General features: G+C 44.8%; 1 protein-coding gene and 1 pseudogene across 1 annotated transcript; one reads left to right on the forward strand and one right to left on the reverse strand.

Moving 5' to 3' along the window:
* The first annotated feature begins 4,170 nt into the window (after positions 1-4,170).
* Positions 4,171-8,174, forward strand: LOC118588347 (annotated as a pseudogene).
* A 176-nt stretch (positions 8,175-8,350) lies between these two features.
* Positions 8,351-17,622, reverse strand: LOC118588349 (prostatic spermine-binding protein-like). The gene is made up of 4 exons (XM_036194611.1): positions 17,556-17,622; positions 17,341-17,446; positions 13,377-13,694; positions 8,351-8,423 (listed from the first exon to the last, which is right to left on the reverse strand). Exons 1-4 carry the CDS (start codon positions 17,608-17,610, stop codon positions 8,351-8,353), a joined length of 552 nt encoding a protein of 183 aa, XP_036050504.1. The 5' UTR covers positions 17,611-17,622.
* Positions 17,623-23,916: the final 6,294 nt, after the last annotated feature.

A 23,916-nucleotide genomic window follows, 5' to 3' on the forward strand; every position in this document is an offset into this window, starting at 1 on the left:
TTTGCACTCTTGGTACCAATTTTTAAAGAAGGTACATTTGAGGTGCTCATCCTTTTGAATGATGGCTGAGCCATTGAAGGGATGGTTGTTTGCTATGTGACAAGGAAGTTCAGCTTTTGCTCGGCCGAGCACATGCTGTTTGCTTTTCTGTGCACCTGCTTGGGCATTTTTGCTTTAGCTGTTTTAGCCATTATCTCTATTTGGTGTGTGAAGCGCATTTGGAGTCACCCTGAGTCACCTTGGAACATAAATTTATAGGAGATAAATTCTCACTGCTATTTGAGGCTTAGGCAGCCATGGGGTGTCACTTGTGTTGTTAGATAAAGATCTGCAGAAAGCTTTCCTCTTGGGGAGACGGCTCATTTGAGAAGGTGCCTGTTGTGCAAGCCTGAGGACCCAATCATGGATCCCGTGTAAAAGCTGGGCAGGGCAGCCTGCTGCTATAACCCCCAAACCAGGGGGTGAGGGGCACACAGGTGGATCCATGGAGCTTATTGAAGGGATCAGTATTGACTCAGGATCTCCAAGACAGACAGACAGACAGACATACACACACACACACACATCACATATCTATACATAATTAAAAATAAAATAAATTTTAAAAATGATAGTTATTTATATTTTCTGATATTTTGGTAAGGCTTTTAGGTACTTAGAAAAGGTTCATTTAAGTATCTGTTTATATTGAAGTCTTTAAAATGGCCACTTTATAAACAATTATCATTCAAAGTGATTAAAGTACATTTAGTGCCCAATGTAGCTATGGTTAAAATGTATGCACACATAAAATAACAAATAATAATAAATGAAAAATAGCTTTAAAATGTGTGTAGGGCCAACAGGATGGCTCAGCAAGTTAAGGTGCTTGCTGCTAAGCCTGATGCCCTGAGTTCAATCCCTGGGACTGACATGGTGGAAGGAGATACTGGAGAACTGACCCCTGTCAATTGTCTTCTGACCTGCATGCGTGTACGATGGCATGTGTGCACCCTCACAGGGTAAAGAAATAAATTGGAATGTACATAGCTATATGTCTAAAATCTCTATAAATGCTATATAACAGGTTTAATTCAAAGGCATAGAAGTATAATACAATAAAAGCACATGACAATGTGCATATGAATGTACACACACACACACACACACACACACACACACACACACACGCACACATTTTTTTTTTCTGAGACAAGGTTTCTCTGTGTAGCCCTGGTTGTCCCGGAATTCACTCTGTAGACCAGGCTGGCCTTGAACTCAGAGATCCGCCTTTCTCTGCCTCCCCAAGTGCTGAGATTAAAGGCTTGCATCACCACTGCCTGGCCACACATGTTTCTTATTCCATGATAAGTCAGAAAAAGAGAGCCAATGCCTTGTTAATGAGTTTGAAGAAAAGGATGTTTAGAAATTAGAGGATGGACTTATAAGAAACATTGAATATTATTAGTCTTTTTTATCAAACACTATAGAACTTTTATTTTTTTATAATTTTATATCATTCGGTCTCCTCCACATTATAAAAAGTTTATGTAAATCTTTTAATGACCCCTACCTTGTAAGATATTTACCCAAATTTTTAAATCTCCACCATTTGGTATGATGTATGCAAAACTGAAAAAATATCTTGAGCTTTATTTTATTTTATATGTATGAATGTTTTGCTTGAAAGTATATATGTATATCACATGTGTGACTGGTCCTCACAGAGAACAGAAGAGGGCATTGGATATCAGGGAACTGGAGTTACAGATGGTTGTGAGCCATCATGTAGGTCCTGGGAACTGAACCCTGGTCCTCTCTGAGAGTAACATGTGCTATTGACCACTGTGCATCTCTCTAGCCCTTATGCAGAACCTAGTACGATTCTTGTTTATTTGAAGGCTGCTACAGTCCCAGAACCTGAGCAGCCCACTCTTCCTGCTTTCCCTCATTTCTTTGGCACCAATTCTTTTCAAATTAACACACCAACCAAACAACCAACCAAACTATGAGGTCTTTTGCCCCAGCCAATGGGTAAAAGACACAGTTCCCTTGCACTTGGATGAAAACCTGTTGAATTTCCTGCTGGAGGGGCTTGCTCTCCTACGTTTGACAGCAATGCATGCTTCTGGTCAGAAGGAACATTGTACCACATTGGGGAGCTTTTGGAAACCCTGAACCTATTTCTAGCACAGTCATTTAAAGAAGAGCAAACCAGACCTCATCTGTCCATTCAGCTGAGCCGAAGACCACCCTTGCAGCTTGCTTTGCCAGCATAGTGAAACGAGGGAGGGAAAGGCACGTGGGATTTTTGTCTTAAGAATCTTTTACCGTGTTAGGCAGTGGTGGCACAATCCTTTAATCCCAGCACTTGAGAGGCAGATGCAGGCAGATCTCTGTGACTTCAAGACCAGCCTGGTCTACAGAGCTACTTCTAGGAAAGCTAGGGCTGTTACACAGAGGAACATTGTCTGGGGAAAAAAAACCAGAATATTTTACCATGTCAGGCAACTCGGGAGGCAGAGTCAAGCAAATCTCTGAGTTTGAGGCCTGCCTGGTCTATGAGTGAGTTCCAGGATAGGCAGGGCTAAACAGAGAAACCCTGCCTCAAGAAACAAACAAACAAACAAACAAAAAGAATCTTTTACCAGACTTTGATTTTTACAAGGGAAGAAATTTCTTTACTGGGCCCTACTAACACGGGATGGCATAAAACAAACAAACAAACAAACAAACAAACAAACAAAAACAAAACCAGATATTAGCAACCTGGATCCCTATGATGCTTCCAACATTTATGGTGGGTATTTGTTATCTTCTAGGTTGCCTTCAATCTTCTACTCACAGCAAATGAAGTTATCACTACAGGTAAACATACATAGATCATTCTGGGTCAGGAGATGAAAGGGTGTAATGGGAAGTTTAGTATAGTCATTGTATCCGGTGTGAACATCCCAATGAAGTAGCCGCTGTGTTTTGGAAGTACTTAGACCTTGAAAGATCATTGAAGAAAACAGTGATTGTTTTCTGTGATTGATAGGGTTGTTTTTCTGAAGGAGCTTTACAGCCTTTGCATGACTTTAGTCACAAGATGTTCCTGGCACACCAGGAAGTTTTGCATTATTGAGTACGGCAAACAGTGCACAATGAGGGCTAACACTGCAAAGGTGACGGGTCCCTTCAAAACACACGGGTTAGAGCAGTGGCTCTTGTGTGAGGAGCTTGGCTTGCTCTCAAAACAGCTTTTGTGTAACAGTCAGTTCTGAGACTTCCCTTTTTTCTAAGTCTGTCTCTTCTGGAGGAGGAGGAGGAGAAGGAGGAGGGTGAGAAGGAGAGAGGGGAAGGGAAGAGGAGAACAAAGAAAATCTTCTCTCTAATCCTGGCCCTCCTTTCTTTATCTTCCTCTTAAACACTTCTTTTCTTGATAATTCCTAACCTGGTGTCCCCTTCTGAGTCCCCTGGCTGTATCTGACCTAGCCCCTTTGAGCTGTTTGTTCAATGTAGCTAGTAAACCTTGACAACATGGGACGCAGGCACAGTAAGGTTGGTTACATTGCTTTCTTAAAGTCAAGATAAATTTAAACAAGTGGAATACACAGTAAGAAGCATACTGGGTACATAGTTTTAAATGGTTGCAGAGTTGGACAAAAGTTCAGTTTCTGAAGGCCAACTGACAAGTCATTACCAGAAATCATTCAAGAGCAACTATGGCTGAGTGGTGCCAGGGTATAAAGGAACCACCCAAGGGGCTCAGACCACACAGCACAGGTAAGCAGCAGTCCAGCCTGGTGAGCAGGAGAGGCCAGAGGGGAAACAGAGTATGGATTGAGGCAGCTATAGACTGACCCATGAGGGAGATGAAGGGGTTTGGAATATGGGGTTTCTCCAGGAGTAGCTTTAGACTTTAGGGAGCCCAGTGTGATGTGACATCATGGGATTTCTTACTAAGAGCTGAGTTGGAATGGAAGCACATTTGGGGAGTTGCAGAGTGGATTGTGGGTGAAACCATCCCTGGGCTCTTCTGAAGCCTTTAGAGACTGTGGAAAAAGAGGGTTCCCTAATGTTTCTTTGTCTCAATCTGGAGTGTGGGGATGCCTGAAATCTGATGTCTTTTCCTCAGAGCCTTTCTGAAATCTTGTCATCTCCCTGTGGCTCTAAGCACCAGACTTGTGCCCCAAACCCTCAGGAGCCATGCTGCTGTTGCTGACCCTGGCTCTCCTTGCTGGAGCCACCTGCAGAGCCCAGAGTGAGTACCTGAGCATCCTTTGTGGTCTTCACCTCCTGTGTCCTGTCCTAGGCATAGGGCCTCTGAGTGAGAGAGTGGCCCTGAGTGTTTTATGCCTCACTTTCCCCAGATATACTGGGCAATAAAGTCGGCACCTATTTCTACATTCATGGTGAAGAGCAGGGGGATATCAAGGCCATCCGGATCTTCTATACACTGGCCCTACACCTCAAGGGGTGAGTAGGGTTCTGGCTCCTTGGCTTCCTGCAGCACTCCCCAGTTGTGCCTGCTCCTGTGGCTTGTCTAGAACCCTCACCTGAGCTAGCCCACTCAGAGCTGGAATGCCCAGGCTCAGGTAGGACTAGACAATGCTCAGGGAGGCAGGTGGAGAGGTACCTCCAACTTTGTGATTCAGAAAGGATCATAGAGGCTGAAGGGTCCCTCCTTCACATAGTTCTGGTGGTCCTAGTGCTCCTTGGTAGTCACAGGAACTGCTTCGTGCTCTGAGAGATGTCCCTGACTTCACAGGACATGAAATGATGTGCAGTTCATTCTGCCATTCTGGATCTTTGCTCTGCTCAGCTCTAGAAAGGCCAGCCATTCCCTAGGGACAGGCCAGAGCTTGATTGTCCTCACCAGCTTCTGCCTTATGAGGTCTGCTGTTCTCCTAGAGTGCCTCAAAGGCCTTGTGCTCAAAGCGTGTTGCCAAGCTTGTTAAATGCAAGCACAGTCCCCAAGGGTAATAGACTTTCAGATGTGTAGATGGAAGTTTCTCAGTCCAGCCCGGTCCTGTAAGAATCGTTTTATAATAATCATTCAGAGGCTTAACATTAATTACAAACTGTTTGGTCTACAGCTCAGGCTATTGCTAGCTAGCTATTACATCTTAAATCAACCCATTTCTACTCATCTATGAATCACCAAGAGTCTCGTGTCTTTACTGTGTTCTGGCACATCTCGCTCCCTTGGCAGCTTGGAGCATCTCCCCCGACTCCATCTCTCTTCTCCCTGTATCTCTGCTTGAATTTCCTGCCTGGTTATAACCTGTCTTACCGCAGGCCAAAGCAGTCTCTATTTCTTTTTGTTGTTGTTGTTGTTTTGTTTTGTTTTTTGTTTTTTTCGAGACAGGGTTTCTCTGTGTAGCTTTGCGCCTTTCCTGGAACTCACTTGGTAGCCCAGGCTGGCCTCGAACTCACAGAGGTCCCCATGCCTCTGCCTCCCGAGTGCTGGGATTACAGGCGTGAGCCACCACCGCCCGGCATAGTTAATTCTTTTTTTCTTTTTAAGATTTATTTATTTATTATATATAAATAGCATGTATGACTGCAAGCCAGAAGAGGGCGCCAGATCTCATTACAGATGGTTGTGAGCCACCATGTGGGTGCTGGGAATTGAACTCAGGACCTCTGGAAGAGCAGCCAGTGCTCTTAACCTCTGAGCCATCTCTCCAGCCCCGCAATCTCTTTATTAACCAATGGTAGCAACACGTATTTACAGCACACGTAAAGACACCCCACAGCACAGATGATCAATGGATGTTCTTCTACTGTGTCTCCTGTGTAATACTGAGGTCATCACAATCCTTTGAAAATTCCAAGTTGGGTGATAGAGAAGGCTGAGCACACAAGGTGTTTGCTGTGCAAGTATGAGGCCCTAAGTTTGGGTCCCAGGACCCTTGAGAAAGCTGAGAACAGCAGCACAAGTCTTAAACCTAAAGCTGTGGGAGCAGAGACAGGGAGATCCTGCTGGACTTGGCTGGCCAGTGTCTGACCCAAAATGCAATTCCAGGTTCACTTGGAGACTCTGCCTAGGAAAAATAAGGTAGCATACCAGGGAAAAGGCAGAGAAAGTAAGAAAGAGCATTTGCTCTGCAAACAGGAAGACCTGAGTTTGGATTCCCAGAACCCATGTAAAAGGAAGGAGTAGCCTGGCAAGAGGGATGGGCTGTGAGTTAAGCACTGGGGCAGTGACAGGAACATCCCAAGAGCTCTTGGGCCAGCCAGTCTAGCTGCATCACTGAACTTCCATTCAGTGAGAGACCTTGTCTCCAATCAATAAGTCAGATAGGCAGAGAGAAAGATAGTCAGTGCCCTGCTCTATCCTCTGCATGCTCAAAACATGTAGCAAAGACAGACAGACAGACAGACAGACACACACACACACCATCATACCACACATACCACCACAACAAACACACCACCACACCACACACACACACACACACACACACACACACACACTGGTCAGGGAATATATCCAACACCTACATTTGGCCTCCACAACACAGGCAAACAGACATGTATACAGTGCCTACCCACACAATTCAGAACTGACAACATGGTTATACTTTCCCCCCCTCTTTTGTGGTTATAGAGGTTGAAATCAAGACATACCACTATGTTTTGTCTGTAGCAATCAATTTTATGAGACAGGGTCTCCCTTCAGATCCAAGGCTGGCATTAAGCTTAGAGCCTTCACTCCTCACCCTCACAACTGCTGGAGAGTCTATGGCCATGTTTTAAAATGCAATATTGGAGTCTTGGCCTGGTGGTGCATCCTGTAATCTCTCTACCCAGGATGCTGATGCTAGAGAATGTCAAGTGTGAGGCCAAACTGTGCTACAGAGCCCCTCAGGGTCAATTGGGACAACTTAGTCAACCCTGTCTCAGAGTAGAAAGCAAAGGGAGGATTGGAGGCCAGCATGGTGGCTCATGTCAATAATGTCAGAACTCAGGAGGCTGAGGCAGGAGGATTTCCACCATGAAGAAGTTCAAGAAAATCATGGCCACAGAGTGAGATTCTGTTTCAAATGAAACAAAAAACAAAGAAAGAATGGGTGGGGAAATGGTAATATAGCTTAGTGGTTTGCCTAGTACATGTAGTACAGGTTCGGTTTCCAGTACCACTAAAGAAGTAAAGGCTGCTGCTGGAGGGATGGCTCAGAGGTTAAGAGCACTGACTGCTCTTCCCAAGGTCCTGGGTTCAATTTCCAGCAATCCACATGGTGGCTAAGAAGAAGAAGAAGAAGAAGAAGAAGAAGAAGAAGAAGAAGAAGAAGAAGAAGAAGAAGAAGAAGAAGAAGAAGAAGGGGAGGGCCAGACAGGGGAGGAGGCTCCAGATGGGAAACTGTGCCTTAGGCAGACCTGTAAAAGATTCAGGCTCAGAATGGGCTGCAGTGGTAGAGCAAGCCACCCAGGCAGAGATGCATGACCTGAGCCAGACTCTATGAGGACCTGTGAGAAGGGATGTGTCTGGAAGAGGCAGATGGAAGAAAGACTCCATGCAGCCATATCAGAGTTGGGCGCTTTGGAGACTGAACTGTGAACCAGGAAACAAAACAAGGCACAGTTTTGAGAAACAGCAGGCATTCCTTACATTGCCCTGACTTTATTTCTCTCCAGCATCCAGCTGCAATTTCAAAATCACTGGAGTGATGTTTATGGAGGCCATTCTACACGTTATGAAGAGTTTCATCTGAAGGATGGCGAGCATATCATAAAGGTGCATGGCAATGTGGGAATCTGCCTGACCTCCCTGACCTTCACTATCAACAAGGGGACTTAGTTTTCCTTTGGTATAAAAGAGGGTCTTCCAATTGAAGAGAGTGGAGGTCCAGAACAGCATCTACAGACTGTCAGGGGCTTGTACTCAATCATCTGCCTCTAAGGGATGGGCTTCAAATGGACTAATAACCCAGAGAAGCCTCAAAGAGAACCAATGCCCATCCCTGACACTGAAATGGAAAAGACAGGTAAAAAAGTTAAAGACAAAGGCAGACATGAAAAAAAGATATATAATGATGATGATGATGATGATGATGTTGATGATGATGATTAGTAGAAGGAAGATGAGTAAGAGTAGTAGTGAGCTCAGATCTCAGTCCTGAATCTCCATATTATATTATCTCCTCTCAGCCAAGCTCACCTGCCTGGAGGGACCAGTGTACCTGGTGAGCCTGGGATGGAGGTGACGAAGCCCAAATGGCTCTGTATCTCTGTGTCCAATAAACTTTGTGCATCCACATGAGCCTGAGTGGTCCTTGTCTCCAAATGGGATGGTTTGGGGTCCCTCAAAGCCCTCTTTACCTCCCCACATTTGGACCTACACCTGTGCACTGAGTTAGGGTTTACACAGAAAGACCCTAGGTCAACTCAGCAGGCCTGAGGTCCCCAGAATGAGGCCAGCATCCAGCCACTGCCTGTCTAAGGCAACTTGGGACCTGCAGGAAGAGCTCAGTGTGTGTTGACCAAGCTGGCAGGGCCTGGCTTTGCAGTGGTCCCATTTAACTGTACTTGAGCAGGGGCCATTGTCTCCTGTTCCTCTCCAGACCCTCCCATTCTCCAGCCACCTCTTCCCTTCCCTTCTCCTGCCCTGGTCTCTCCTCCCTCACAAAGCTAGGCTGCCTGAAATGATCTCCTAAGCAGTTGGGGATTAAATCTAGGGCCTCATGAATGCTCAGCAAGCACTCTGGCTCTGAGCCGTATCCTCAGCTTGCACTTATTTATTTATTATTTATGAATGAATGAATGAATGAATCACACACACACATATGCAAGCAAACCAGTCACACATCTAAACTAATAAAAAATTTAAAGAAACTGTTTGTCTTAATTAAGGTTTGTAGTGCGGTGAAGAGACATCATGACCACAATAACTCTTATAAAGGAAAACATTTCATTGGGGCTGTCTAACAGTTTCAGAGGTCCAGTCCATTATTGTCATGGCAGGAAACACAGAAACACCAAGCAGAAACGGTGCTAGAGAAGGAGCCTAGAGTTTTACATCTGGATGGGCAGGCAGCAGGAAGAGAGAGAGAGACACTGGGCCTGGCTGGAGCTTCTGAAACTCCAAATCCCACCCACAGTGACACCTTCTCCAACAAGGCCACGCCTTCAGGGCCATTTCCATTCAAACCACCACATTCTTATTGTGTTATGACTTAGTTTCCCCAAGTGGTTAAAGTCTAATATAGTTAACAAAAAACATGGCCAGGTGTTGTGGCACACACCTTAATCCTAGCACTTTGAATTTGAGGCCAACTTGGTATACATAGTGGGTTCTAGGACAACCAGGGCTATGTAGGGTGACCTTGTTTCAACAAAACAAAACAGAAAGATTGACAAAAATGCAAGATATTATGTTGATTAGACTTGTATTCATTGTTTTTAAGACTCTTTATTATTGGGCTGTGGTGGTGCACACCTTTAATCTCAGACTCACAGAGGTAGGCAGATCTCTGTGAGTTTGAGGCTAGCCTCATCTACAGAGTGAGATCCAGGACAACCAGAGCTGTTACACAGAGAAAAGTTGTCTCAAAAACAAAACAAAACAAAGAAAAACAAACAAAAAGACTGTCAATATTACCATAAGTGGACCAATATGATCTTAGGAATTTTTATCATAAACACAGACCAATCTTAGGTCATTTTTCCAGAAACCTTGCACAACTCACTCAGATCTTCTGAGCTTAGCTTTTAGCTTAAAACTTTTCTTAGTTTTGTTTTCATCTTTGATTTTTCGTCTCTGGGGGGAAAAATCTTATTTTATTATATAAAATTCATTTTTATTTATTAAAAACACATTTTACCTATCTCCTTCAAGACATTTTATCTCATTTATACTATTATTTCATTTCTGTAAACAAGCATTGGCTCCAAAGTATGTATGTGTGTGTGTGTGTATGTGTGTGTGTGTGTGTGTGTGTGTGTATGTGTGTGTGTGTGTGTGTATATGTATATGTATATGTATTAGTTCTTTTGTTTTTTAGAGACAGGGTTTCTCTGTGTAGCTTTGCGCCTTTCCTGGATCACGCTCTATAGACCAGGCTGGCCTCGAATTCACAAAGATCTGCCTGGCTCTGTCTCCCAAGTGCTGGGATTAAAGGCATGTGCCACCACTGCCCGGCTATATTTTAGTTCTTTTTGAGACAGAGTTTCTCTGTATAGGTCTGCCTGTCCTGGAATTCATTCTTTAGACCAGGGTGACCTCAAACACACAGAATCCACCTGTCTCTGCCTCCTGAGTGCTAGGATTAAAGGCATACAGCATCACCATCCATCTACATGGTACATTTTAATAAAGTGGCATCACCTATATACATATTGTCAAGCTTTCAAATCCTTCTTCTCTCACATATTACATTGTTGTGGGATAATGCTTTTGTACATTGTTTTAATAAAATGCTGATTGGCCAGTAGCCAGAAGGGAGTTTAGGCAGGGTAAGCAGACAAGGAGAATTCTGAGAAGAGGAAGGATGATTCAGTAGACACCAGCCCACAGTCCAGAGTGCAGCATGTAATTGCCCACAGGTAAAGCCACAGAACACATTGCAATATGTAGATTAACAGAAAGGGGCTGAGTGTAAGTGTAAGAGCTAGTCAGTAGTTAGCCTGAGCTAATGGCCAAGCAGTTTTAATTAATATAAGCCTCTGTGTGTTTATTTGGGTCTGAGTGTCTGCGGACTGACGTGGGAATGGAGAAAACTCCAGCTACATTATGTCCTGGCAGTTTCCCACCCCTCCACTTCCCTCCCTACCACTTATAACCACGTTTCTCTCCAAAAATCACTCCTCTGTTTCCCTTCAGAAAAGAGCTGACCTCTCAGGGATATCAGTGGAATACAGCACAGCAAGTTACAACAAGACTAGGAACAAATTCCCATATCGAAGCTGGACAAGGCAAGCCAGTAGGAGGAAAAGGGTCCCAAGAGCAGGCAAAAGAGCCAGAGACAGCCCCACTCCCACTATTAGGAGTCCTCCAAGAGCACCAAGAAGCAGGCTGGGTGGTGGCACACACATTTAATTGCAGCACTCAGGAGGCAGAAGCAGGAGGATCTCTGTGAGTTTGAGGCCAGCCTAGGCCACAGAATGAGTTCCAGGAAAGGTATAAAGCTACACAGAGAAACTCTGTCTCGAAAGACTAAAAAAAAAAAAAAAAAAAAAAAAATGTACATAAAGAGGACCTAGCTCAGACCCATACAGGATCTGTGGTTATCGCTTCAGTCCCTAGAAGCCCCATGAGCCTGCTCAACTGATTCTGTGGACTGTGTTCTCCTGGTGTCCTCAACCCCTCTGGTTTCTACAATCCTTCCTCTCCCTCCATGAGGTTCCGAGATGGCTGAGAAACACTTGAAGAGACGTTCAACACCCTAAGCTATCAAGGAAATGCAGATCAAATTTACTTTGTTATTCCATCTTATATCTGTTAGAATGGCTAAAATCAAAAATACAAGTGACAGCTCATGCCGGAGAGGATGTGGAGCAAGGGGAACACTTCTTCATTGCTGGCAAAAGTACAGTCTTTACAGCCACTGTGGAAATTAATGGTTTCTCAGAAAATTGGGAATCAATCTACCTCAAGACCCAGCTATACCACTGCTGGGCATATACCCAGAGGACACTCCATCCTACCACAAGGACCCATGCTCAGCTATGTTCATTGTGGCTTTATTAATAACATCCAGACATTGGAAACAACCTAGATGTGCCTCAACCAAAGAATGGATAAAGAAAATGTGGCACATTACACAATGGAGTAGTACTCAGCAGTTAAAAAAAAAAAAACCTCACCCCCCCCCCAAAAAAAGGAGGGTTGGGATTTAGCTTAGTGGTAGAGTGCTTGCCTAGCAAGCACAAGGCCCTGGGTTCGATCCTCAGCCCCCCCCACCAAAAAAAAAGACATCACGAAAATCGCATACATATGGATGGAGCTAGAAAAAAGTCATCCTGAATGAGGTAACCCAGAACCAGAAAAATAAACATGGTATACACTCAATTATAAGTAGATGTTAGCTATAAAGTAAAGGATACCCATGTGAAAATCCACATACTCAGAGAGGCTAAGTTGCAAGAAGGGCTCAAGGGGCACACGTGGATCTCCCTGGGAGGGGGAAATAGAATAGACTTTGCAAGTGGACTGGGGCTTGTGCAGATGAAAACAGGAGGGGCAAGCTAGGGGTCAGGTGGAGGGAGAGGGCACATGGAGAGACGACTGGAACTGGGAGTTGGCAGCTATGGAATACGGAATATGGAAACCTAGTGCAGTGGAAACTCCCTGGAGTCTCTGAGGGTGACCCTAGCAAAGACCCCTGATAATGGGGGATGTGGAGCCTGAAGAAGTCATCTTCTGTAGCCAGGCAAGACTTTCAGTAGGGAGCCCGGGACATCAACCCAGCTACAAGACCTTTGTCTTGCCTGTAAGGACAATGGTTCTTAAAGCCTCCAACCCTGGGAAACTCCTGCCCTCTTCTCCCACAGGCTAGGACTTGTCCCATCCCCAATTCCAAGTCCTACTGGTTTAGGACACAGAGCCTTATCTGATGAATAATAATTTGGGGCTTGAGATGCCCCTTTAATGGCCCTGGGTACAGTCACATAGCAGACAGCCTGGAACTTTCCTGCTCCTAGCAAGGGAGAGAAAGGCTCAGTTCCTCCTGCTTGTCTACAACTCTGATGAACTCTGAGTGCACCACATATGAAAATGAATGGTAACAACCTACTACTTACACAGGCAGCCTAGCTCTGTGAGGGAGGAGAGACCAGGACAGAAGAAGGGAAGGGAGGAGGTGGCTGGAGAATGGGAGGGTCTGGAGAGGAACAGGAGACAATGGCCCCTGCTCAAGTACAGTTAATGGGACCACTGCAAAGCCAGGCCCTGCCAGCTTGGTCAACACACACTGAGCTCTTCCTGCAGGTCCCAAGTTGCCTTAGACAGGCAGTGGCTGGATGCTGGCCTCATTCTGGGGACCTCAGGCCTGCTGAGTTGACCTAGGGTCTTTCTGTGTAAACCCTAACTCAGTGCACAGGTGTAGGTCCAAATGTGGGGAGGTAAAGAGGGCTTTGAGGGACCCCAAACCATCCCATTTGGAGACAAGGACCACTCAGGCTCATGTGGATGCACAAAGTTTATTGGACACAGAGATACAGGATCTTTTGGGCTTTGCCTCCTCCAACAGTCACCTGGTAAACTGATCCCGCCAGGCGGGTGACCTTGGCTGAAAGGAGGTCATACCATGTGGGAATGCAGGTCTGAGATCTGAGCTCACTGCTACTTTTTCTCATCTTCCTAATACTCATCACTGTTAATATCATCATCATCATCATCTTCTTCTTCATCATCATCATCCTCTTTGTCTTTGTTATCTTCCTTCTCTTTGTCAGCGTCAGGGATGGGCGTTGGTTTTCTTGGAAGCTTCTCTGTATTATAGGTCCATTTGAAGCCCATTCCTTGGAGGCAGATGGGTGAATACACACCATTGACAGTCTGTAGATGCTGGTCTGGACCTCCACGCTCTACAATTCGACGGCCCTTTTTAATACCAAAGGAAAACTCAGTCCCCTTGTTGGTAATGAAGGTCAGGGAGTTCAGGCAGAGTCCCACACTACCAAGAACCTTTATTACATGCTCGCCATCATTCAGATGAAACTCTTCATAACGTGTAGAACGCAGTCCTTCAATATCACTCCACTGATCTTGAAACTGCAGCTGGATGCTGGAGAGAAATCAAGTCAGTGCAACTTCAAGAATTACTGTTCCTACCCATAACAGTGCCCTGTCCTGGTTCTTGGTTCACAGTTCAGTCTCCAGAAGCACCCAGCTCTGATATGGCTACATGGAGTCCTCCCTCCTTCTGCCTCTTCCAGACACATCCCTTCTCACAGGTCCTCATAGAGTCTGGCTCAGGTCATACATCTCTGCCTGGGTGGCTTGCTCTACCACTGCAGCCCATTCTGAGCCTGAATCTTTTACAGGTCTGCCTAAGGCACAGTTTCCCATCTGGAGCCTCCTCCCCTGTCTGGCCCAATGAGGCAGCAGCCACAATGAGACCCCTCTGCTCAGGTCAGCAGACCTGACAGGCAGAGGCCAGGGAGACAGGGTTGGCTCTCCTAGTGTTGTCAGGAGGGAACAGGAGAGCCCTGGGAACTGTTCTACCAAGAAAAGATGTCTACTACACTATTGCTAATGCCAACTTCCTTCTCTTGCATGATAAGAGGCATACCAAATCATACCACAGTTAAAACGCAGGAAGGACATCCAATTCAACTAGAATTTCAGATAATCATAAGTAATTTCCAGTGTAAGCAGATTTTGTGTTGCATAGTTTATTTGCTTATTTCTGACATTGATTTATTACTTATTTTGTGCAAGTGTGTGTGTGTGTGTGTGTGTGTGTGTGTGTGTGTGTGTGTGTGTCTATCTATCCATGCAGGCTCACATGTGCCTTAGTGGAGGTGAGAGGAGAATCATTGGGATATTGTTTTCTCCTTCCACTGTGTGGGTTCCATGGTTCTTCTTCTTCTTCTTCTTCTTCTTCTTCTTCTTCTTCTTCTTCTTCTTCTTCTTCTTCTTCTTCTTCTTCTTAGCCACCATGTGGATTGCTGGAAATTGAACCCAGGACCTTGGGAAGAGCAGTCAGTGCTCTTAACCTCTGAGCCATCCCTCCAGCAGCAGCCTTTACTTCTTTAGTGGTACTGGAAACCGAACCTGTACTACATGTACTAGGCAAACCACTAAGCTATATTACCATTTCCCCACCCATTCTTTCTTTGTTTTTTGTTTCATTTGAAACAGAATCTCACTCTGTGGCCATGATTTTCTTGAACTTCTTCATGGTGGGAATCCTCCTGCCTCAGCCTCCTGAGTTCTGACATTATTGACATGAGCCACCATGCTGGCCTCCAATCCTCCCTTTGCTTTCTACTCTGAGACAGGGTTGACTAAGTTGTCCCAGTTGACCCTGAGGGGCTCTGTAGCACAGTTTGGCCTCACACTTGACATTCTCTAGCATCAGCATCCTGGGTAGAGAGATTACAGGATGCACCAGGCCAAGACTCCAATATTACATTTTAAAACATGGCCACAGACTCTCCAGCAGTTGTGAGGGTGAGGAGTGAAGGCTCTAAGCTTAATGCCAGCCTTGGATCTGAAGGGAGACCCTGTCTCATAAAATTGATTGCTACAGACAAAACATAGTGGTATGTCTTGATTTCAACCTCTATAACCACAAAAGAGGGAGGGGAAGTATAACCATGTTGTCAGTTCTGAATTGTGTGGGTAGGCACTGTATACATATCTGTTTGCCTGTGTTGTGGAGGCCAAATGTAGGTGTTGGATATATTCCCTGATCAGTGTGTGTGTGTGTGTGTGTGTGTGTGTGTGTGTGTGTGTGTGGTGTGGTGGTGTGTTTGTTGTGGTGGTATGTGTGGTATGATGGTGTGTGTGTGTGTGTGTGTGTGTCTGTCTGTCTGTCTGTCTGTCTTTGCTGCATGTTTTGAGCATGCAGAGGATAGAGCAGGGCACTATCTTTCTCTCTGCCTATCTGACTTATTGCTTGGAGACAAGGTCTCTCACTGAATGGAAGTTCAGTGATGCAGCTAGACTGGCTGGCCCAAGAGCTCTTGGGATGTTCCTGTCGATGCCCCAGTACTTAACTCACAGCCCATCCCTCTTGCCAGGCTACTCCTTCCTTTTACATGGGTTCTGGGAATCCAAACTCAGGTCTTCCTGTTTGCAGAGCAAATGCTCTTTCTTACTTTCTCTGCCTTTTTCCTGGTATGCTCCCTTATTTTTCCTAGGCAGAGTCTCCAAGTGAACCTGGAATTGCATTTTGGGTCAGACACTGGCCAGCCAAGTCCAGCAGGATCTCCCTGTCTCTGCTCCCACAGCTTTAGGTTTAAGACTTGTGCTGCTGTTCTCAGCTTTCTCAAGGGTCCTGGGACCCAAACTTAGGGCCTCATACTTGCACAGCAAACACCTTGTGTGCTCAGCCTTCTCTATCACCCAACTTGGAATTTTCAAAGGATTGTGATGACCTCAGTATTACACAGGAGACACAGTAGAAGAACATCCATTGATCATCTGTGCTGTGGGGTGTCTTTACGTGTGCTGTAAATACGTGTTGCTACCATTGGTTAATAAAGAGACTGCGGGGCTGGAGAGATGGCTCAGAGGTTAAGAGCACTGAGCTTAGGTCCTGAGTTCAATTCCCAGCACCCACATGGTGGCTCACAACCATCTGTAATGAGATCTGGTGCCCTCTTCTGGCTTGCAGTCATACATGCTATTTATATATAATAAATAAATAAATCTTAAAAAGAAAAAAAGAATTAACTATGCCGGGCGGTGGTGGCTCACGCCTGTAATCCCAGCACTCGGGAGGCAGAGGCAGGAGGATCTCTGTGAGTTCGAGGCCAGACTGGGCTACCAAGTGAGTTCCAGGAAAGGCGCAAAGCTACACAGAGAAACCCTGTCTCGAAAAAAACAAAAAACAAAACAAAACAACAACAACAACAAAAAGAAATAGAGACTGCTTTGGCCTGCGGTAAGACAGGTTATAACCAGGCAGGAAATTCAAGCAGAGATACAGGGAGAAGAGAGATGGAGTCGGGGGAGATGCTCCAAGCTGCCAAGGGAGCGAGATGTGCCAGAACACAGTAAAGACACGAGACTCTTGGTGATTCATAGATGAGTAGAAATGGGTTGATTTAAGATGTAATAGCTAGCTAGCAATAGCCTGAGCTGTAGACCAAACAGTTTGTAATTAATGTTAAGCCTCTGAATGATTATTATAAAACGATTCTTACAGGACCGGGCTGGACTGAGAAACTTCCATCTACACATCTGAAAGTCTATTACCCTTGGGGACTGTGCTTGCATTTAACAAGCTTGGCAACACGCTTTGAGCACAAGGCCTTTGAGGCACTCTAGGAGAACAGCAGACCTCATAAGGCAGAAGCTGGTGAGGACAATCAAGCTCTGGCCTGTCCCTAGGGAATGGCTGGCCTTTCTAGAGCTGAGCAGAGCAAAGATCCAGAATGGCAGAATGAACTGCACATCATTTCATGTCCTGTGAAGTCAGGGACATCTCTCAGAGCACGAAGCAGTTCCTGTGACTACCAAGGAGCACTAGGACCACCAGAACTATGTGAAGGAGGGACCCTTCAGCCTCTATGATCCTTTCTGAATCACAAAGTTGGAGGTACCTCTCCACCTGCCTCCCTGAGCATTGTCTAGTCCTACCTGAGCCTGGGCATTCCAGCTCTGAGTGGGCTAGCTCAGGTGAGGGTTCTAGACAAGCCACAGGAGCAGGCACAACTGGGGAGTGCTGCAGGAAGCCAAGGAGCCAGAACCCTACTCACCCCTTGAGGTGTAGGGCCAGTGTATAGAAGATCCGGATGGCCTTGATATCCCCCTGCTCTTCACCATGAATGTAGAAATAGGTGCCGACTTTATTACCCAGTATATCTGGGGAAAGTGAGGCATAAAACACTCAGGGCCACTCTCTCACTCAGAGGCCCTATGCCTAGGACAGGACACAGGAGGTGAAGACCACAAAGGATGCTCAGGTACTCACTCTGGGCTCTGCAGGTGGCTCCAGCAAGGAGAGCCAGGGTCAGCAACAGCAGCATGGCTCCTGAGGGTTTGGGGCACAAGTCTGGTGCTTAGAGCCACAGGGAGATGACAAGATTTCAGAAAGGCTCTGAGGAAAAGACATCAGATTTCAGGCATCCCCACACTCCAGATTGAGACAAAGAAACATTAGGGAACCCTCTTTTTCCACAGTCTCTAAAGGCTTCAGAAGAGCCCAGGGATGGTTTCACCCACAATCCACTCTGCAACCCCCCAAATGTGCTTCCATTCCAACTCAGCTCTTAGCAAGAGACCCCATGATGTCACATCACACTGGGCTCCCCAAAGTCTAAAGCTACTCCTGGAGAAACCCCATATTCCAAACCCTTCCATCTCTCCCTCGTGGGTCAGTTTCTAGCTGGCTAAACCCATCCCCTGTTTCTCCTCTTATCCCCCCTCTGCACCAGGCTGGACTGCTGCTCCTTCCTTGCCTGTGCTGTTTGGTCTGAGTCCCTTGGGTCCCTTTATGCCCTGACACCACTTAACTATAGTACCAGTGAGACCTCCACAGTCCTGCCCTTGACAGGGTTTCCTGCATTAATATGGGTTTATATCCGGGACTTCCTGAGACAGTATTTGTGTTCCTCATCTCTGCCTTTAAACAAATGAACCTCACAGTTGATGCTGTCCTCTGCATTTGCAGAGGACATCCTGTTGAATCCCACTGGGGCACAGGGGTTTCAGAGCTGAAAGAGGGAGAATGTGGTCACACTGTTGATTTCCATAAATCCAGACTAAGGAGGTGCCTAGAGCCTAAAAATATGTTTGTCTCTAGTACATCAGATATGCAGAGTCCTGAGCATATGTGAGGGGAAATCAGATGCATCCTGCTCATGGCTTCCCAGGGAAAAATGGTCCAGGTCTGTACTGGGAGAATGGGCCTTATAGGTCCCACCTCCCTTCCTTTTATGGGTTGTTACCTGAGAACTTTTCAGCGTTTTCTCTTAAAACACTTACTTATGCATAGCCCTTCCAGACACTGCTCCCACCAACTGAGCAGACAGAGTTCTCAGCAAAGCCCTCAGTCCTTGAGGCAGCCCTGAGGCTGGCCTCACTACAGTGCCCATTTTATAGCCTAAGACAAGGAAGTACCAAGTGGTTTAGCCCTGGTGTGTCAACCTCTCCTTGGGACCCACAGATTCTTACTGCCTCCACCTCTCTGGGACACATGCCTGATCATCCTCTAGTTCCCAAAAAGTCTGACCCCAGGTGGGTAGTTGTATCAGGGTGGCCCACTCACCCATAGCACCCCTCCTGAGCTTGAATCTTCTGAGGGTCTGTCAGCTCACACTTTCCCATTAGGAGTCTCTTCCCCTTTCACCCTAAAGGAGGCAGCAGCCACATTGAGACCCCTCTGCTCAGGCAAGTAGACCAGAGATGGACGTTGACCTCAGTGGGTGTTCTCTGGAACCAGCAAGACAGAACCTACTCTACTGGTGTTGTCCGGTGGGAACTGGAGGTCCCTGGCAGCTGTTGTACCAAGCAAAGAAAAGAGGTCTCCTCTCCACATCTTCTAGATGGTTTGTTGTTCTTACCTGCTAAGATGCATCCCAAATCAGCCAGCCTCCACAGGAAATGTAGAAAGGATATCAAATTCAATTTGAATTTTAGATAAGCAATGCATAATATTTTCATCTAATTATAGCCATTTACCTATTTATTTATTTACTTGTTCGATTTTGTTTATTGTATGGTGAATACCTTGTGCCATTGCATGCTTGCAGAGATCAGAGAACACTTATTAAAGTCAGTTCTCTCTTTCCATTGTGTAAACTCAGGTACCAACCTCAGACTGCCAAGCGTGGCAGCAAGACTCTTACCTGCAGAACCATTCCAGACCATCAACTACTTATTTTTTAGTTCTGAGAGTTGAATAGAGCCTGACACATGCTATTTGTCTGTCTATCTGTCTTTCTGTCTATCATCTATCTATCTATCGATCTATGTACCTACTTAACTACCTGTGTCTGTCTGTTTTTTAAATAGGATCTCACACATTGAGATTAAACAGATTGGCCTTGAATTTCTTCACGGTGGAAACCCTCCTGCCTCAGCCTCCTGAGTGCTGACATTATGGGCATGAGCCTCCATGCCAGGCTCCAATCCTCTTTTTACTTTTTATTTTGAGACAGAGTTCCACTAAGTTGTCCAAGTTGACCTTGAAGTGACTCTGTAGCCAGACTGGTCTTGATTTGTGATCCATTCTCTTGTGCCAACCTCCTGGGATTACAGGACTGGACCACAAACCAGGCTCCAAACATTTCATTTTTAAATCATAACTATAACTGAATGTGGTATTGCCTGCCTGTAATCTCCAGCACTTGTGAGGAGGAGATGGAACAATCCAGACTTAAGGCTAGCCTGGGGTACATAGTGAGACCCTGTAGACATTGCACAAAATTAAAATATGCTTCTGTTTTATTTATTACTAAAGTGTGTGTATGCATGCACGTGTTCGAGCATGTGTAGGAGCACATGCATGTTGCATGTGCATGTGCCTATGCAGAGGTCAGAGCAGGACACAGAGTTTCTTCTTTTATCTCTGTCTACCTTAGTGCCTGGTGATGTGTCTCTCACTGGCCTTCCAGTTTTTCCCTGGGCTGGCTGGCTGGCCAAAGGCTCTTATATCTGCCTGCCTCTTTGCCGGCCATGTCCCATACTGAGGTTATAGACACGCCTAGCCATTCAGGGTTTTTTTGTTTTTGTTTTGTTTTTGTTGTTTTTAACCTGAGTGCTGAGTATCCCTACTCAGGTCCTCAGGTTTGTGGAGGAAGCGCTCTTACTCGTGGGGCCTTCTCACCAGCTCCCCAACCTTATTTTTTGAGGCAGGGTCAGTGAGCCTGGACCTTTGTATTTGGGTTAGAATTATGTGGGTGCCGGGAATCCAAACGTAGGGCCTTGTACTTGCACAGCAAGCATTGTTACTCACTGAACAATCTCCTTGGCACCCCATGTTCAGTTTTCAAAGAATAAGGATATGCTAAACATTGTGCAGGCCAAGATACCTTTCAAGAGTGTTCATTGTTTATCTCCCATTTGATTAACCTGGGGGACTGTGCTTATATTTGCCAAACTTGGCAACAGTAACCTAAGATCCCAAGATCCTTAGGGTGTTGTAGGAGAAAGGCAGAGCCCTATTGGTGGACACTGGTGAGGACAGTCAAAATCTGGCCTGTCCCAGGGGACTGGTTGGCCTTTCTGGAACAGAGCAAAGGTCCAAAGAAGGGGTCTGCACACCTGGGGTCTGCACTGCTCTCAGCTTACATGAGCAATTTCTGTCATTGCCAAGAGGCCCTAAGGCCACCAGACTTAACTGGAAGAGAGACCTTCCAGCTTCTATGATCACTTCTGATCCAGAAGTCCCTCCCCATGTGCCTCCCTGATGATGGGTTTCAGCCCTTCCCAAGTCTGGGCATTCCAGCCCTGAGTGGGTTAGCTCAGACCAAAGTGAAGACCAAGAGATATGGGTAAGGAAGATCAGTGAATCTTCTATGTAAATTAGTCACAGGAGGTGGATACAGTCAGGGTATGCTAAGGAAGCCCAGGAGCCATAACCCTACTCACCCCCTGATGATGTCCTGGATTTCCACCCTGCTCCTAACCTCTGATTGCCTTGTGTCTCTGAAGAAAGGGAAACAAAGGGGAAGGCATTAAGAGAGAGCTCAGAGCCAGTTCCTCACCTCCAGAGATCCTTTGCCTAGATCAGTGTCAGAGCCAGCCGACAAGATGACCAGGTAGCTTTGTGGAGGCCTGCGGATTGTGGAGACAATGAAGAAGACAGACAGAGTGGAAAGGACTGCCAGTCAATGCCAGACAGTGCCTGAGTTTATCTCACAGCCAGCTTATATACAAACTTGAAGGGCAGAAGTAGAAGAACACATAGCACAGGCATTCAACCATTGTCTATCCTGTCCTTGGGTCAAGGAACAGGCCATTTCATTTTCTATCTTGATGTTCCTCCCAGCTGGATGTCAGCAGCCTGAGGCCAGCAGCAGCTGCAGCTAGACAGTGTGTTCCTTCCCACAGGACTTTCTCACAGCCCTGGAGCAAGCAAGCCTGAACAATTATTGACTCAGAATAGATGTCAGATTCAAACTGGGAAACTGAGTCACTGTGGGCTCCCACAGTTCCTGCTTCTTTAATATTTGAGTTGAAGCAGTACTAGTCTAGATTATATATCCTTTTCATTGATTACATAGGCTGATTTTCCATTAGATGAGACATTAGTAAATATCAAAGCAGCATCTTTTATTAGAATTTGTATTATTATTATTTTAGGGAAAATAAAAGAATGTATCTGAGCAAAGTGTAATAATTTATCAGCAGCAAAATGATTATTAATTTCACCTAAAACTTGAGCAAAACTTGATTATTGAGCAATTGCCTGATAATCATTATTTTGAAATAGCCAATCAACTTGTTGTTGAGTGAATGGCTTATTAATAATCTCAGGCTCTTTGCCAAAATATTTATTAGATTTAATTTGACTCTTTTGTATTAGACATGTTACAGGTTTATAAGAATTTAACATTTTGACTGGTAAAAGAGGAAGATGTAACCATAAAACAGGACCATTTTGTCATAATATTGCTTTAGGAGTAAGTCTAGTGGGCAGGATATATGTTTGTCAAGGTTGATCATAATCGATATAATGTATTTATTGATAACTGAATAGCATTTTCAATCTGTGAAAGAGCCTGTCCCTTTTTTTTTAGTTAATTGTCTAGGTGAATTAGGATCATTATCTCCTTTTAAAATATCACTTAAAGGTTCTAAATCATTGGTAGATAATTTTTAAATAAGATTATAATCATTGAATATCCCCTAGTAACTTCTGAAAATTATTTAAAGTTTTTAACCTATTTTTTTATTTTTGAGGCTTTAGTTTTTCAGGATATAATATATATTCTAAATATTGAAAAGGCAGAATCATTAGCTATTTTTAACAGTTAAGAAAACCGACCAGAATTACCCTAATGTGGTTAAATCTCCCATATATCTTATAGTTTTTCTTTGAAGTTACTATAGTTTATATCTCCTTTGGCCTTCTGTAATTTTCATGTACCTTTAGGCTAGACCTTTTTCTATGTTCTTTCGGATCAGCCCGACATAAACAATTTTTTTTTGATTTTAGTCTTTTGACTTCTCTTGCTTTTTAGAAAACATGCAAATTTTCATCAAAGTCCTTTTCTTGTGGTTTCTTTCCAGCAGCTTAGAACATTGTATAACAGTTCATGCAAATATAGGTATGCATATATCATAATAAAAACTTACATTTGCATGAATATATCAAATCCTGAATCAGTGTGAAACATTTGAGATCAGTAGCAGGTTTTTTTTTAATCAATGAAGAGGCCCAACCCTGTTTTAATATGACAATGAGGGAATGTTTATGTTTTATCACAGGAAGAAAACAACCTCACTGCCTGAGTGTTGTGATATATGGAACTGAGAAATGCTGGTCCTGATGTTGCTGATGGCCATGCAGAGGTGCCAGAATGAGACCTATTGGGCCAATGTTCCTTATCCACCTGTGTTACATCCTGTGATTTGGGAAGGAGGGAAGACTGTGGTCAAAGTCAATGATACCCAGCTATTAGATCAACCTGCCACTCAAGAATTCTTTATTGCTCAAAATTTTTGTTATTTTGGATATGATAAAAGAATTCATTTATGTTTTGCTAAAGAAATATTTCTTTAGAGGGATGTTTTGGAATGTTTTCAAAACAAATAATGAGGCATTATAAACAATGTACCAGTTATACAAAGTCATTGCTTCCCCAAAGTAATTAGGTAAGTAATATTTCACCCCCTCAATGATTTCCTCCATGCACAAAAGAATTGTGAGAGTCTCACAGAACTTTGTTATGGAGGTGATGTACTGGCATTGTTCCTTTAAAATACAACATCACAGGGACACAACAATATAGTCTTGACTGGTCTGGAAATCAAGATGATTATATTGACTCTTATCCTATGTCTACAGCTGAATCTTGGGACCAACGACTGTCAGCTGGAATTTGGTATTCCAGTACAGGATTTTCACAAACTTATGTTGGAAACTTGCTCCTGCCATGGGGACAATGACAGGACATTCCAGTTCATCAAAACCCATTTGTCGCCAGGCAGCAGTGTTGCATGCCTTTAATCTAGCACTAGGGAGGCAGAGCCAGATGAGTTTGAGGCCAGCCTGATCTATAGGCCGAGATCCAGGACAGGCACCAAAACTATACAGAAAAACCCTGTCTTAAAAAACAAAAACAAAATCACAAAACAAAAATCCTGTTTATCTTTTGATTGAGACT

The sequence above is a fragment of the Onychomys torridus genome, chromosome 8, assembly GCF_903995425.1.
Source record: "Onychomys torridus chromosome 8, mOncTor1.1, whole genome shotgun sequence".
Taxonomy (NCBI): domain Eukaryota; kingdom Metazoa; phylum Chordata; class Mammalia; order Rodentia; family Cricetidae; genus Onychomys; species Onychomys torridus.

Bases quoted from the DNA above. Each gene is read 5' to 3' on its own strand.
- LOC118588349 (XM_036194611.1), bottom strand. From the start codon at position 17,610: ATGCTGCTGTTGCTGACCCTGGCTCTCCTTGCTGGAGCCACCTGCAGA. The intron at 17,447-17,555 runs GTGAGTACCTGA...CACTTTCCCCAG, and splicing joins AGCCACCTGCAGAGCCCAGA to ATATACTGGGTAATAAAGTC. The intron at 8,424-13,376 runs GCCCATCCCTGA...CTCTTCCTGCAG, and splicing joins AAGCTTCCAAGAAAACCAAC to GTCCCAAGTTGCCTTAGACA.